This window comes from Seriola aureovittata, chromosome 1 (genome assembly GCF_021018895.1).
Source record: "Seriola aureovittata isolate HTS-2021-v1 ecotype China chromosome 1, ASM2101889v1, whole genome shotgun sequence".
Lineage (NCBI taxonomy): Eukaryota > Metazoa > Chordata > Actinopteri > Carangiformes > Carangidae > Seriola > Seriola aureovittata.
This window is the reverse complement of record NC_079364.1, coordinates 15,077,064-15,093,142: the sequence shown is the minus strand read 5'-3', so window position 1 is coordinate 15,093,142 and position 16,079 is coordinate 15,077,064. Positions and strand designations below refer to the sequence as shown.

At 38.5% G+C, this 16,079-nt stretch overlaps 1 protein-coding gene across 7 annotated transcripts in view; it reads left to right on the top strand.

Annotated features, from left to right (window-relative positions):
* Positions 1–1,962: 1,962 nt before the first annotated feature.
* The window catches only part of dennd5a (DENN/MADD domain containing 5A), a 38,404-nt gene continuing 24,287 nt past the window's right edge, over positions 1,963–16,079 (top strand). For 2 of the 7 annotated variants that reach the window (XM_056373962.1, XM_056373971.1), the window contains exons 1-4: positions 1,964–2,199; positions 13,060–13,131; positions 13,955–14,064; positions 14,862–15,546. In XM_056373962.1, the coding sequence (XP_056229937.1) occupies positions 2,100–2,199; positions 13,060–13,131; positions 13,955–14,064; positions 14,862–15,546 (967 nt within the window). In that variant the 5' untranslated portion in view covers positions 1,964–2,099. Of the gene's footprint in view, positions 2,200–13,059; positions 13,132–13,954; positions 14,065–14,861; positions 15,547–16,079 lie in introns of all 7 variants that reach the window. The other 5 variants (XM_056373942.1, XM_056373987.1, XM_056373953.1 and 2 more) reach the window with 5 other exon arrangements.

The following is a 16,079-nucleotide window of genomic DNA, read 5'->3' as shown; positions in this document are numbered from 1 at the left end:
CATCACATCACAATTTCTTTCTTAAAGGAATTGGATTACTTTTCTTTTTGTTTGTCTTTTACTTCTTTTCACTTTAGTGGGAAACTACAACTTGGTAACATTATGTTTTATGACTAACATGGAGTGTACAGTGTAACACAATTTACAACACTATACAACACTATCTTATTTACACACTTTATATCACAATTTTAAAACAAGAAATTAATTATTAAAAATGAACTATTAAAAAAGTCATTATATTAAGATAAAAAACCAAAACTATCAAAAGGGACATGTGACATTAAATCAAGTTTACAAATATAAAACAAAGTCACTACTTGAAATAACAACAGTTCATTACAGTTAATCTAGAAATCCACTGAGAATCTCATATACTACTGAGAGAAAAAGATGATGTGTGGTTTTTGGTTTCCTTGCACTGCCCTAAGATGAAAAAAGGACCACTACAAGTCCCTGAAAAATGTACTTAGGCCACAGTTCTTGTCTAGGCCACAATTCAACTCCACCTTAACAAGGTACAAAATTGTATATGAGAATATCAAAAATTGAGAGATTTTTCATCTTCTCAATTTACACATTTTGATACAAACATTGTATACAAATTTGAAGAGAAACATACAGTGTAGTTTGGTAAGTCAGTCACTGTAAACTTTCTTCATATGCCAATATCGCACTGATTTCAACATGTACTGTGAGGTGTTTATAGATAAGGGTAACAAGGTGGATGGTAGTTTGAGGAAGACGATTAGTTAAGATGTTTGTGATTAAAAATGTGAAAACCAGTAGCCATTTTTTTCCCCAGAATTTTATTTCTTATGGATTAAGTTGCCTATATATCACTAAACTTATGTTTTCTCAATGATGTTTAAACCTCTGTGTATGCAATTTTGGTTGTATAACACAATTTCACTTTTGCAATAATAAAACTGAGGATTTATGTTTAAAAAACCTACCACAATTTCCAAGGATTGGTCAAGAGCAGCTGGACTTGCTTCAGTACATAAAGACCCTCCAAGAGGCTTCTTCGGTTCTTACTGACTAGTTGGGATTCACAGGAATTAAACTCAAACCACCTGTCCTCCCTATCCAGAATATACGTTGTTGTCCTTGAATGAGTGTCCCTCATCCTTCAGGTGTAGGTAAACTGCCGAGTCTCGGCCTGAGGAGTTCGGCCCTTCTGTGTTGAGCCATGTGTTTGTTTAATGGTCGTTTAGTTTCACGGATATACATTCCTCACTGCATTGACTGTAGTGAGGAACTTGCTTTTCTTGTGTGTGTGTGTGTTTGAAAAACACAGTGATGTGGTGCTTCTTGAAGAACACCACAGCTGATTGGTCAAAAGTGTATGTTTGTTCCTCTTTATTTCAAAACCATTATGTCCATGGAGGATGTTGTGGTTGACAGTGAACCTTTCAACCATTGAAAGACTACCACAGTCCGTCACTGGGGTACCACTACCTGCCAGTGCCACTAGGAGGACCCCGTCCCTACTGCGGTCCTGTAGGCAGAGTAGTCATCATCATCGCCTTACCGTCCTGCTATGGTAGTAACTTCCGGTTAAAGTATGGTGCCTTCCGGATCAACCACATCCATACAACATACATACATACATGCCACATACATACACACAGATGCATACTAAGCTCACACATATAGACTTACCCAAGCACATACACAGTTACATTCTGACACATACATAGGCCTATATTCTCACACTCATATACGTATGTACGTACATGCCTTTATGTATGTATATATCTGTATATGTAAGTACGACATTGTATATCTATGTACAAGTATGTTGGCCAAACCTGCTTCTCATAAACACATGCCATCATTATACTGCATTTCAGTTTTATACTTTTTTTTTTTTTTATAGCTTTGCGGCGATGGTGTTTTATTGTGAAGGGTCCGACCGGATGTATAATTGCCGTTGACGTTAACTTCTCAGCAGAACTGGTTAGCTTAGTATCGGTATTGATTTTCGAGCTTCGCAGTGCCGTAGCATCCGTGATGGCAGAGAGAAATCACCTCTCCCAGTTCCTTTAATATGCTCCCTGTTGAGGGGATAAGGGTACCACCGGACCAGTCTCAAAATGACCACCGGCTTCAGCTCCGGTTCCTGCCGGTTCGCAGATTATTTTGTGATCTGCGGACTCGACACCGAAAGCGGACTGGAACCCGACGAACTGTCCGGTAAGAACGTTAGCCATCGGGGTAAATGTCGGGCTGATGCTGAAGCAAATAAGCAAGGAACGAAGGGTCTTATAACGCCAGGTTAACATTATTATTTAGCCTTTACTGGATCTTAACGTTTTTGTAGTTTTGTCATTGGTGTAACACATAATGTAGGTTATTAAGATTATAACATAACATAATAGTAGGCCTAGCTCATCTTCTCTCAGCCTGTTTGTTTGTAACGCTCGATGAGAGGAGAGGGGATTACTGGCTTGTTATGTCTCTTTAACGCACTGACATGAATTTTAATTCTAAGGCTGTCGAAAAATTCCCTCCTGATTTTTACATTCTGTATATCAAAGTGATTTGATATCGGCGCTGCGCAGTATTAAATATTTTACGTGAGAAACACTTTTCTTATTAATTCAGGCATTCTGGTGTTGATTTATTTTGTAACACTGATGTCGATGCAGCGGTATCACAACTGAGAGATGTTGTCATAGGGGCTCTCACCACGTTGTTTAGAGATCAGGTATCTAGGATTAACCTGTCAGTTGCCCCATTTGAAAACGGAACCATGCGCCCCCTCCTCCCACCGACCCCTGATATCCTCAGCATCCACCAGAGATCCACATTGTGCATGTAACAATCTTCGTCAAGTAACCTCCCTAGAGGGTACACCCTTTCCTTCGCAAACGAGTACAGTAGGTTGTGACATACCTACGACTGTAGCCTTTTCTTTTATGATTTGCCTGCATGAGCATGTGTTTGCATTGAAAGGAAGGATTTGCAAATATATCCGCATGTGAAGCCATGGCCTGAGGGTCACCGGACAGTTTGGGCCCTGCATGAACTGTAGGAAATTTCAGCATGGCAACAGTGCTGTTTTTCTCTCATACCACATTTCTGGTCAGCAGATGTTTCAAGTTCACATTTTTGAAATAGAGAGCAATATGACACATAGTTAATGCTTTATTTTATGGGTCTGAAAATTCCAGTTCATTTTGAAATAATCCCCTAAAGCATTTCCTGGACAGAACCACATAATTTGGTTCTAATTACAGGTAAAATAAAGCGTGATCAGTTGGTACACTTCTAGTTATTTCTAAATGCTAAGCTAGCACTACTTGAGGACTTCTATTCAGAAGACAGCAGGTGAGCTACACATGCAAAATGTCTCTACAAACAAACATACAATTCAGCATAAATGAAGAATACATTTTCCTGTAACAAATTAATATTCACAGGGGTTTCAATGGAGCAATTTCTTGATTGGAAATTCATCTGGATGTCAAAAACAAACTAACTAACTCAAATAACATTCTCAGTCAGAAATGTGTCTCTATTTTGTGTTCATGTGTTTATTCAAAAAAACGTTCAAGAAATTACAAGGAAATAATGGACCCATAAAATAAAGCGTTACCATGATATATACTGTGTGGGGGTAATATCAACTTGTTTATTCTCAGAGATTTTGCCACATTCTACATACCATTGGTGGTTATCCCTTTTAATATTTCAGGGCATTGTTGGAAATGATGCAGCTTAAATAGGGTATCTGTATCAATGTGATAACCTGAATAAACCATGAATTTCACCAAATTAGACCAAAACTTCCATTTATATGGTATCCATAAATTGTCTCTCATTATATTTTGCAGAAAATATACTATTTCATGATATATTGACAGTGCAATGTAAAATTACATGTACTGTAACAGATTTAATCCATATTGCCCACTTATATTGATACCATAAATGGTAATTCATTTTTTCTCTGTGTAAACATTGTGAGGACTGAATAAATGATTTTAGATCTGATAGTAGGCCTAAGCAGTTTGGGAATACATACCAGCTTTGGAGGGTTACCTCTTCTAAACTGTATCGTATCGTTTCCAACTTGTTAATAGATGCACTTGGGACACTAAACATCGCTTTACCATCTTTATCTTTCTGAAAAATGATTAACTCACTAAATTCAAGATACAACCTATCAAGCTGCAGTTCTGTAGTGAGACGCTCATTTCCAACCATGTACAAAGACACTTAAAAATGAGGTGAAGCAGTCACTCTGTGAAGCTGTTTGGCTGTTTGTGTCAACTGACAGAAGGAGCAGTCATGTGACAGGATACATTACCATAACTGCACATTTTATCTCAAAAGAACGGACCAAAGAACCCGTTTTCAGCTGTAGAAGGTGAACAACCCATGTGAATGTTACAATTTTAATGTTAATTGTTTACAAAAAATGTAATTGTTTACAGTTAATTAGGTAAATGCAGTTCATTGGATGTTAAGAAGACATTCACTGCAGCAATACAACATCCAATCTGCTCAAATTTTATACTGTATTCTCCTTTAGAATAGAATTGTGCTGCAGACTGAAATATTTAGTAATTACAAACTGTCTGAACTGTAGTGGACTTGTTTAGACTTGAGGATGGAGATTTGTGTTGTTTAATTAACATTTCCCTCACAAATAATGTCAGGGCTTTCTGCAGCACCACCTCTACTTACAAAATATAATTTGGGGAAACCCTGAATGTTGAAGGGAACAAACAAGTGTACAAAGATATATTATCACTTTAACTCATATGAAATATTTAACACTGCATTTGCATTCAAAAGTTGTGTTAAAAATGTCAAGAGAGATAAGAAAGTATTCACTTTTGTCACTAAAGGTCAGACCCCTGCTGAAGGTCATGTGTAAATCTACTAAGTACCTTTTAAGCCTGTTGTTAGTAACTGTATTAAGGTGTATAAGCTCTTGTTGACCGGGTTATTGTGATTATGCCCTTCTAGCTTCTGACAACAATTGAATATGCCTGATTTTTTTTTTTTTTTTTTTTTTTTTACTGCTTTCTAGTCTTGTGAAAACGAAAAAAAAAAAAATTTGTACAGCTGATGCTCACAACACAGTGATTAATAGGGATCGATATTAGACAAGCATCTGCGTGATTTATTGTGACTCAGCAGATAGTGAGAGACATTTAGAGTTGCTGTTGTGGTTGAAAGAAAGTTCTTTCCTCCTTTAAGTTTTCAAAGACTCAACCTCTGTACTTCCTATTTTTACTTCCTTTAATTCATGTTCCTTTTTAAAAGATGAGTTCATATTTACTTGAAATGCATTATTCTGTTTTGAATAGAACACAACCATGAGCAAGGAACAGGAAGATCTTCTTGACCAGACTTAGGTACTGTCCACACTGAGGTTAAATCTGAATATGCAGCCTTTTCCTCTCAGTTTTGGCCTTCCACCCACAGTACGCTCATTCTTTCCACTCCATTAAATGTAACATTTTGAAATCGCTTGAGTGAATTCATATAAAAATGTCAGCCTTGCATTAGTACAGAAAAAAAAACACCAGTCTAGAGTCGTTATTCAGAGCGTAATTAAGTACCATTGTGTAGCCGTAAAATAAAAAAGGCAATGTATATTAGTATAACTGATTAGACAGCTGTCTTGGCTCACTCAGCTTGGAGACTAAAGTTATCAACTGTGTGACCGCCATGTTTGTTTTTGACACATGTAAAACTTTAAATAGTTTTTTTTAATATAGAGTAATGCCCCATTGATTGGCCTCCCCTCCCACCTTTAAAATAATTTAGTATTGCAGTAGCTATACCATACTTTTGTAAATTAACTTTTCAAATTTTGAAATGGCTTTAATGACATGGAATTGTATATTTTATTGTTATAAATCTATGGTAAGGTTGGTGATGAGGTTTATTTCAGGCCTTTCTGACTGGAAAAAAATTGAACCCATTGAGTTGTTGCAAAGACTTACAAACTGGGGCTCTGTGGTCAGACATCACTGACGTTCTACTTACTGCATGTTGCTGCTGTTTACTGTAGAAAGAGGTTAGGGGCTTGCCCTTATTGACTCTTTCAGTTTTGAGTTGAAGAGAGGAAATGGTGTGGAAATTCCATTGTTACAGGTTACATATGGTTATGTCAGCTAAACATCTGCTATAAAAATATTTAGAAGTTTGAATTATACTTCAATAAATAAGAAAAATGCATAGTAGTGTGTCATTGTTAGTGTAGTTGTGATGGCTCCTATGCATTTTCAGTATGAAATCAAGATACTTAACATCTTTTCAAAATACAATAATGTTTCTGTTATCATTCATGTGGGAATTGTGGTAGATTGGTAAAAATTGCTGATGTAGTGAAACTCTATCACTTTCAAAACTGTTTATGTGAGAAGTTGAGTCAACAAATAAAGTGCTTATTTTTGCAGATGATACCAAGAGTTGATACTCTTTCTGCCTTTTTGAGAAATACTTGAATACTAGAACAGAAAGAAATATTTCATTAATCAATCAGGCAATGAACAGAAAATCAATCGGCAGCTATTTTGATAATCAATTTATCATATAAGTAGTTTTGGGTAATGGTAATGGTTCCAGGCTAAGATTTGTGGGTCTGCTGCTTTTCTTTGACATGTAGTTAACTGACTATCTTTGGTTTTGGGCTGATGCTCGCATAGAACAAAGAATCTGAAAATGCCTTGGGCTTGGGGAAATTATAATGGGTGTTAGAGCTGAAGCAATTGATGATTTATCGACTAGTTGGTAGATAGAAAATGAATTGTCAGCAATTTTGATAATTGTTTAAGTCAGTTGTTTTTTCTTGCAAAAATGGCCAACGTTAATTGGCTCCAGCTTTGTTTTTGTTGTAAAGGAGAGTGAAATGCTGGATGGTTTGGCGGATGATACTGATGTTTGAAGATGAGACCTTGGGCCTTAGGGAATTGTGGCAGGCAGTTTTATAGACAAAAAAATGAATCCACTAAGTGAGATATTTTGATTAATCAATAATATAATTAACCGTTAGTTGCAACACTACAGTTTTACTCTTTCTTGACTTTTCATTGCCAAAAATGAATGAGATTAAGCTAGAAAAAAATGAACAAGTGCTTGTGACAGTTGTAACTGAAGAACAGTTTTCAGCATCATAAATAATTGAAACAGTGAAGACGCAGTTCAGCCTATAAGTAACTCACTTAGTAATTACTGTAATCACTGAACAAATGAATGCAGTTATTATACACCCAATGACTGAAACATTTTAAATTAAAGTAATATGACCTCAAACTTAATAAAATGACCTGTATCAAACTCTCTAGTGGGTTTCTCCATTGATTTAACAGATTCAGGTTTTTAACATGATGCAGCGGTGAATCATGTACAGTGAAACACAAAGAAATGACCAAAACTTCCTTGAAGCACAGTGTTTGGCAGCACAGTGAGGACCTGATTAGCATATGTATTACCCCCCAGCCTCACAGGCGACACAGAAAACACAGGGAGCTGAGGGACAGAAGTACACTTGTACACAGGCTCCACTTATTCAAATGCTAAATATCCCTTTGAATTTCCCAGGCAGCCTCTCTCCCCCAATCCTACTCAGCGAACAAATGAGGATGAATGGCTCAACATGCAAGATGGTTTTAAATGCATAATGTGCTTTTTCATATTTTCACTCAGAGTTGTTTATTTATGGGTCCGTGAAGGTTCTCCTGTCAGTGTTTTTTAAAAATCTGATTGAAAATGCATCAGATAAATTTTGTATGCAGTTTGGACATTCAGTAGATATCTCACAGTACTTTGAGGTTTTACTGTATCTTGATCTATAGATGGGCATGAAACTCTCTTGGTTGAATCATCATTACAAAAGATGAACAACTGAGTTTGAAAATGTCTGGTTCTTTGATTAAAAGTCAAAGATACAAGCCTGTGGAATCAAAAACTTTAGAGGCGAAGTTAACTACGATGCCCATGGTGCATTGCAGCAAGAAACATCCAACCACAGAGCTTAAAATTCTGTTACGCATGCCACTGTTGGTGGATGGAAGCTAAAGATTTCTGTATTGAGAAAACTGATTGGATTGGATTCCAATTGGATTGGATGATTTTGCTACTGTGCTGCTCGCCTGACTCGCTTCTCCTCTATGGCAACAGTAGCTGAGACTTATGGTTATTGTTATAGTCAGACCCATTCGATATGCCAGAATATATTACCTAACCACATACTGCCTAATATATTCAGATGTTAATTATAAAACTACTTGTAAGGTGTGTCTTTTCACTTAAACTTGTTTAGCTGTTTATTGTAGCATGACTTGTGTTAATTTATTTGATACCTGCTGTATTAGGGGTTGAATTTGCTCTGAAAGAACGTCTTGAGTTTTATTCTCCCTATATACAATTTTTCATCCCCTGTGGAGAAATGTCTCTTTCCCTCCTGATCATTGCTGGTCCCTGTTTGGATAAGTCTTTGTCATGGTTCCAGGTCAGATTTGCTCTTGAAAGGTGGACGTTTACATTCTTTCCTGCCATGGCAGAGTGATGAACATGCACATTCTTGTCTGAAAGACTGTGTATTTTCTATGGGTTAGGTTTCTCTGCAGTCCAATCCTGCGGCTGCTAACAGATGTTTTGTGAACTGTGTTGTCAGGATGAAATATCTGGTATTTGTAATTCTGATTGGGTTTGTTCCTTTGTTCTAGTTCAAGATTCAAGGCCCAACCTGTTTTTTTTTAATATGTTACTGACATTACATGACAAAGTATGAGGTGTGTCCTATAGTCTTTTCTGAATGAATAGAAGAAGAGAAGTAATGTTAAAAGGAAGTGTTAAGATACTATAAAATACCAGTATTGGGGTTTCCAACCGGTTCAGTGCAATTAAAGGAATTTTTTCTTTGAAAGCATCCACTTTTTTTTGCTTTTCTTTTTTTGGTACCAAAGAAACAGGATGCTGGAATCTTTGGCAGGTAACCTGTAAATGATGTTAACTACTGATTTGAATGATGAATGAAAGCGATGTTTGTGTGCCGGTTTTCAGTAAACTGAAGTAGGGTTGCAACTAATGTTTATTTTCACCACGGATTAATTTGCAGGTTCTTTTCTTGATTAAATTATTAATCTTTTGGTCTATAAAATCTTAAAACCTGTGAAAAATGTGTGTTACAATTTCCTTAAACTAAAGGTGGTGCCATCAAATTGTTTATTTTTGTACAGCTAACAGCCCAAAACCCTAAAGATACTCAATTTGTTTTCACATAAGACAAAGTAAGTCTCGACATTTGAGAAGCTAGAACCAGCAATATTTGTCATTTTTGTCTTGAAAAATGACTCGAACGATGATTTGATTATCAAAATAGTTGCCGATTATTTTCCTGTCGATCGATTAAGCGTCTAATCGCTTCAGCTCTAAAATGAAGTGCCATCTTAGGAACCTAATACTGTAACAAGTGAAAAAAAATTAATCTGAGAAACTGTTTGTGAAATGTCCTTTTTATTGAGAAAACCCCACATTGTGTCTCCTGGGAGTGAAGACTGGGTTTAAGCTGAGAGTGAGCGATCATGTTCTGTCAGCGCCGGCTCCTCCGGGTGAATAAGTGTTGATGTTTTTGCTGCTGAGCTATTTTGAAGTGTTAGCAGAGTCTTCACCACATTCTGCTGGAGGCAGTCAACTCCAGTCGTGTATTAATATAGCCGTTCAGTAAGAGAGGTACATCCTTTTATGTCTCCGTCGGCCATGCTACAGGAGGTGTGAGGGTGTGTTGTGAGCGCAGGAGGCCTGCAGAGCTGTGAGTGGTCCCTGGCTTACAGGATGAAACAGGAAAATGGCGTGGCACCAAAACTCTGTGACGCTCTACTCCCACTGCTACCGGTCCACACTCTCATGGCAACACAGTCCCATTTGCTGGAAAATATGATAAATCAGGCAAATGTAACAAACACTGTAGTTTGCTGGTGCTCATGTAGACGAGTCGCCCCAGCTGAGGCAGTTAGCTTGTAATTAGCACTAATTACCAGGTGAGCACGTTGGTTGAAACAAACACCTGTGTAGTCTTGGCCAGTTGCTCTTGAACCAGCTGGAAAAACAAGGAAGAGGGTTTAGTTGTAAAGCTGTGACGGTTGAGGTGTGCGAGGGACAACACCACTCAACTATGGAGGATCATTTTACCACAATTAAAAGTAAAAGTAAAAGCCAAAAGCTCTGTTATTATATTACAAAAACCATTTAATTATACCATATACATGACTTATACATAAAAACATATAAACATTTGTTTTCCATTTCAGGAGTTAAAATTTTCATTTTACAACATCCATTTGTCATTTCGATCATCAGTTTTCTTTTTCTTTTTAACATTGAATTATGGCCTAATTATCCTCAGTAGTACAATGTGAAGATCCATTATCTGCCATTTTCTCTTTGTTTATTTTTGTATTTTATATATTTGATTTTAATTCTGAGTAAGATTACCCTCCATACACCACAGATAAAGCTTCGCTATGTAACCAAGTATTCGATTATTGAAAAGACAACGTCAGATCTAAATATGCATGAAGTTGTGTTTTCTCAGAGTCAGAGACATAATCACAACAGTCATATCAAATCCAGTGACTTCACAAAGGGAGCTTTGGAAAACAGTGTTATCCTTTCCTTACTTTACATGTCAGACACGAATGGATTGTACTCACTAAGTGTAGTGTAATGTTGTGCTGGCATTTGCTGTGATAATTATCATTAGCCATGATACATTAAATCCTCATTAATTTAAAAGAACAGCGACGTGTTGCATGTCACAGCCAGATGCTTCCAGATGTTTGTTGTATCACTGTAATACATCACTGACTTTGTCGTGACAGAGTTTGCAAACAGCTTCAGTCACATCATTGCGCTGCATGTCTGTTTTCACTTTCTGACTTGGAATGTGATATATGTGTACGTGTACATGTACACGTACAAGTCAGTTTGATATTTCAGCTATGCCCTTAATGTTTTTCTTGTTTTGTTTTATCCTTTCGAGTAAAGTCAACAATTATATGTCTTAAATATGGCGATTAAACATTCATTTTTGAGCCTGAATCATTTCCCCCCCGTTCCTACTTATCATAATAACATCGCTGTCCGACCTATCTCTGGTTGCTGACGTGTTTCTAGTCTGAGTTGCATTCCTGGCCTAGTTTCTTCCCTGTGGGCAGTTTGGATATGAAAGTAACCAACAGATTATACCACTTAATCCTTAAAACATTTACTCCCTTGCCAGGATTCGTTTCACTTTACCTAGAGTCTAATGTGAACTTGTTTGTTGCTGCACTCAACACCTGCTGTCTGGAGGCGTCGACTGCACTTACTCAACATCTTTCTTAAAGCGTGGAACTAAGGGGATACTGCATTATTAATATTAATAGATTTGTGTTTAGATATTGTTAACGTCTTACGTGAGTTAAGGCAGAACTTTCATCCGTCTTTCTCAAAATTAAATTCTCGGTTGTTTTCCAAGATGAAACATAAATGTCTTGTTCAGACAAATGCAACATAGAGAACTGATGTAATCATTGATGAAGAGAGTTGAAAGAGGCATCACGTCTTGACTCTGTGTGTCACCACTGAGTCATGTCGTGCGTGCAGTGAAAATGGATTTCCTCACCCTTAACTAGTCAACAAAAAGTCCAGCAAGGAAAGTCCTGGTTCCATATCTCACAAGGCCGCATTAGCCTGAGAGCAGCTTTAGTTTGAAGCTGACATAGAGGAACTAGAAAAGAGTCAATGTGTGCCACACAGCACACATTTGGCTCTGACATGCTGCATGACTGTGTGTTTCTGCCAGCAGGACTGTTTTATCGGTGCTTGGCAAATGTTATGCATGAAACAGGACAGCAAAAAGCATTGCGTGACTGCATATAAAGGGTCTTTTTTTAATGTGAAATGTTAGATAATCTAACTCAGCTCCAGGGCCAGTCAGTCTGCAGCACAACAGCTGCCATTCACTGTAGTCAGACCCATGACTGTTCACCGATGGCTACACATATTAGATCAATCTGCCACACCTTGATGCTTTTTTTTCAGTATGAGATAATCTGTAGCACTCAGCATTCAACCCTACTGCTGAAATAAAACAACAAAAAAAAAAAACAGGTTACAATTAGTTGTTTTCCCCCTTTTTAAAAAAAAAAAAAATCTCAGTAATTTCCTAAAACAACTGAGCACTGTGGTTTTTTAGCAAATGTTGCTCAAACAGGAGTAGAGAGAGTATTTGTTGGGCACTATTTATAGCTGCAAATTAATACACGTTTGGTGTGCTAGCGAGTATTTACAGCAACATGACTCTGTTTGTGGGATTGACTTAAAATAAACCACAATGCCCATGCTCGTGATAATGAAGGAACATGTAACATACAAAGCTGTGGCTGTTGGCTCATTTATGTGGGTTTTAATTGTTTTGCACAACATCAGAGTTTTATTACAGAGAAGAATAAGCTTTATCGGTTGATAAAGCTTATTCTTCTGTGTGGAAGCTAATGGGGATCCAAATAAAGAATCAAGAATAAACAATTTGGCTACACAGATAATAAATGTTAGTAAGATTAATAAATTGTATTGATTTCTTATAGTGTCTTGAATTGAACATGGTTAACAGTATGCCAGTCAAACAGCAGCATATTAGCACCGTCATTGTTGGCATGTTAGCATGCTGGCATTAGCATTTAGCTCAAAGCACTGCTATGCCTAAGTAGAGCCTCACAGAGCTGCTAGCATGTTAAACACTGGCTGGTTCTTTTCCAGTGCGTTTGTGTTGAGAATATAATCCATATCAGAGCAGGATATGGATTTGCTTGATCTCCAGAAGAAGAAGAAACTACAGCACAGAAACGCCATTTCCTCACATCCTAACCCCACCAGCTGGCTTGTATTAGCATACCCACCTGACAAAGACACGATAATGTCCTGTGTGTGTGTGCAGCTTGTTCTGAGAGCAGAGCTGCAAGGATGTGTCTGCACAAACTGAGAAGTGATGCGCTACCCATCCAGAACCAGGCTTTTAATTATATTTTTGTTTTATTTGTTGTGTAGCTTTATGCCAGTATATAGAGGCTACTAAATTCAGAGATGGGGCCAGAGGAAAATTGGCGGGGGCAGATGAAGGTAACCCTCCCACCACACACACTCCTCCCCCTCTTAACCTTGAGCTCAGCTTTAACCCTTCAATCTCTAACCTGGCACATCTTGTTTTTTTCCCCCCTTCTTTTGTTACTTCAAAGCCTGAGTTTTCGCAGTTGTTTTCTGCACAGGTGTGGGGACTTGCACCTTTTTGATTTGCACACTCTGATTTCTTGCCTCCTGGTTTCTCTCGACCCCTCCTCCCTCTCCCCCACATCCCCCAGCAGTAGCTGAACAATGAGCTGATGTTTGACAATCACTGCTTCTGTTTCTCGCACACACACACAAATCCAGTGCTGCCTGTGCTGGCATTGCTTGGTCAATGTTTACTCTCCCCCTACACTCTGAATGACTTTTCAGTACTGCCTTGGTGTGTGCATCACTTCTGCTTTACTCTGGGTTTAAATCAACGCAGTTTGTCCTTTTTATGATTGATTATTTTCTTTGTTCCTTGTATTGCCATTAAAGCTGTCAGGAAGCATTAAGATCCATAAAGTTTGGTTGGATTTTTTTTTTTCTCTGATAAACTATCTGTTTTGTATTATTGTAGTATTAGATGCTGCCTGCTTGAATATTTTGTATTGTTGACTCTCTACGGATTCTCTGCAGATGACAGCTTTATATGATGCAATACAGTCTTCCTCTCAAGACAAATATGCTGACTTGCTCTTTCCTCTGGAGTTTTGCCTGGCACTTTAAGCCTGCTTCTGATCAAACTGTTCTTCTGCGTCTCCATTTACATCTGGAAACTTGTGATAACTGTTTACCTCCTTTTTGTTTTTGCTCTCTCTGTCTTTCTGACTTTCAGGTGAGAATTTTGAGCAGAGTCCATTGCGGAGAACCTTTAAATCCAAGGTTCTAGCACATTATCCAGACAATGTCGAGTGGAATCCATTTGACCAGGATGCAGTTGGCATGGTACGATCTCTATACAGTTAAAAACATCAACCATATCCTTTTTAGAATAATAGTTTGGCTGGGTGATAAGGTTGAAATCTGTATAACAAAGTTAATATGTGTGTTAAAATGTGTGCAACATTCCATAAATAAAGCTGGTGTTTAATGCATTGAAATGTGTTCCAATTTCTACAGGCAATATGAACACGCATAAAAGAAAAATATCAGTAACTAATTGTATTAAATTGCCTAGAATCATTTAAGGAATAATTCAACATTTTGGGAAAATGTTTTTGTGTGTTTTTAATAGTTTCATGGTGTAAAGACTTTTTGACCTTTGTTTAGAGCTTGTCTAAAACCCTTTAAAACCATTTTAAGGGAGGAACGCATTTTGACATTACTGTTTCTGTAAACAGTTTGTTGTTAAACAAACGAGATGTGTCATACTATTGAGCTTTAAAATTGCTGGTAAAGGCGTCATTTTGGACTTCGGACAGAGTCAGGCTACATTTTTTCCCTTGTTTCCAGTCTTGATGATAAACTGGACTAATTGCCTTTCGTCTCCAGCTCTGCACGTAGTGAACAGACATGAGAGTGATGTTGATGTTGTAATCAAACTCTCATGAATGAAAAGTAATAAACGTATTGCCCAAAATGTCCTTTAATTTGGACAATAAGATTGTGTAAAATAGCTCTGGTCCAGAATAAATTTCACCCACCGAACTTTTGTTCATATAGCTAATGAACAATTTCAGTGAATTAGGTTCTGCTGTCGTCTTTTGTCCCTCTCAATCTTCTCTCTGTCTGTGCTCTTACAGCTCTGCATGCCAAAGGGCCTGTCGTTTAGGACGCAGGTTGATTCTCGGGAGCCTCAGTTCCACTCTTTTATCATCACCAGAGAGGACGGCTCTCGGACCTACGGCTTTTCCCTCACCTTCTTCGAGGAGGTGACCAGTAAGCAGATCTGCAGCGCCATGCAGACGCTTTACCACATGCACAATGCAGAGCAGTACGACATCTTGCACACTCCCACCTCACCACAGGGACCCGAGGACCAGCGACACCAACACTCCCAGCCTCGTCCCATGCTCCACGCTGCACCCGCCATCTCCCGACTGCAGCGCTTCAACTCGTACGACATCAGCCGTGACACGCTGTACGTGTCAAAGTGCATCTGCTTGATAACACCCATGGCCTTCGCTCAGGCGTGCAGGAAGGTGTTGCAGCAGCTTCACCAGGCTGTCTCTTCCCCTCAGCCCCCACCCCTCCCCCTGGAGAGCTACATCTTCAACATCCTCTATGAGGTGCCACTTCCACCCTCCGGGCGTTCCCTCAAGTTCTCAGGCGTCTACGGGCCTGTGGTGTGTCAGAGGCCGAGCACGTCTGAGCTGCCACTCTTTGACTTTGCCATCAGTGAAATGTTTAATCTTTTGGGTGTGGAGAACGTTCTTCAGCTGTTCACCTGTGCCCTGCTGGAGATGCAGATACTGCTCTACTCACAGCGTAAGTAGCTGGTCTTCTACTATTACACTCGATGTTTGCATCCAGTCCCATTGGGAAGCATTGATTACAAATACCTGTGCATCTTGCTCACATTACAACCATAAAAGATTAAAGACAAATACTAAAATAGCTAGGCTAGCATTGAAATCCTCAACACCACACATGTTTTCAAAATAGCAGGAACTGAAAGTCAGAAAAAGTCATGCATTATTGTAACTTGTGTCAGTGTTACTACAGGTTCTACCCAGCACAGAACAGTCACACAATCAATCCCCTTAAATTGTCCAGTTATTACCACTTGCACACACACTTCTATAACACAAACATTCCTTTGGCTCTTCCACTCCTCGGCTACCTCGCCTGGCGACTCCTTTATAGTCAAGGCTCTCCGAAGTATAAATGTTCCTGGGAGGAGGACAGTCGTTCTCCTCTGGCTCTCACAGGAGAGAGTCAGAATCAGTCAACAGGTAACATGTGTGCCAGTTACAACCCTGGCACTTCACCCATGGGCCAGTCGCACACACCTGAGCTGA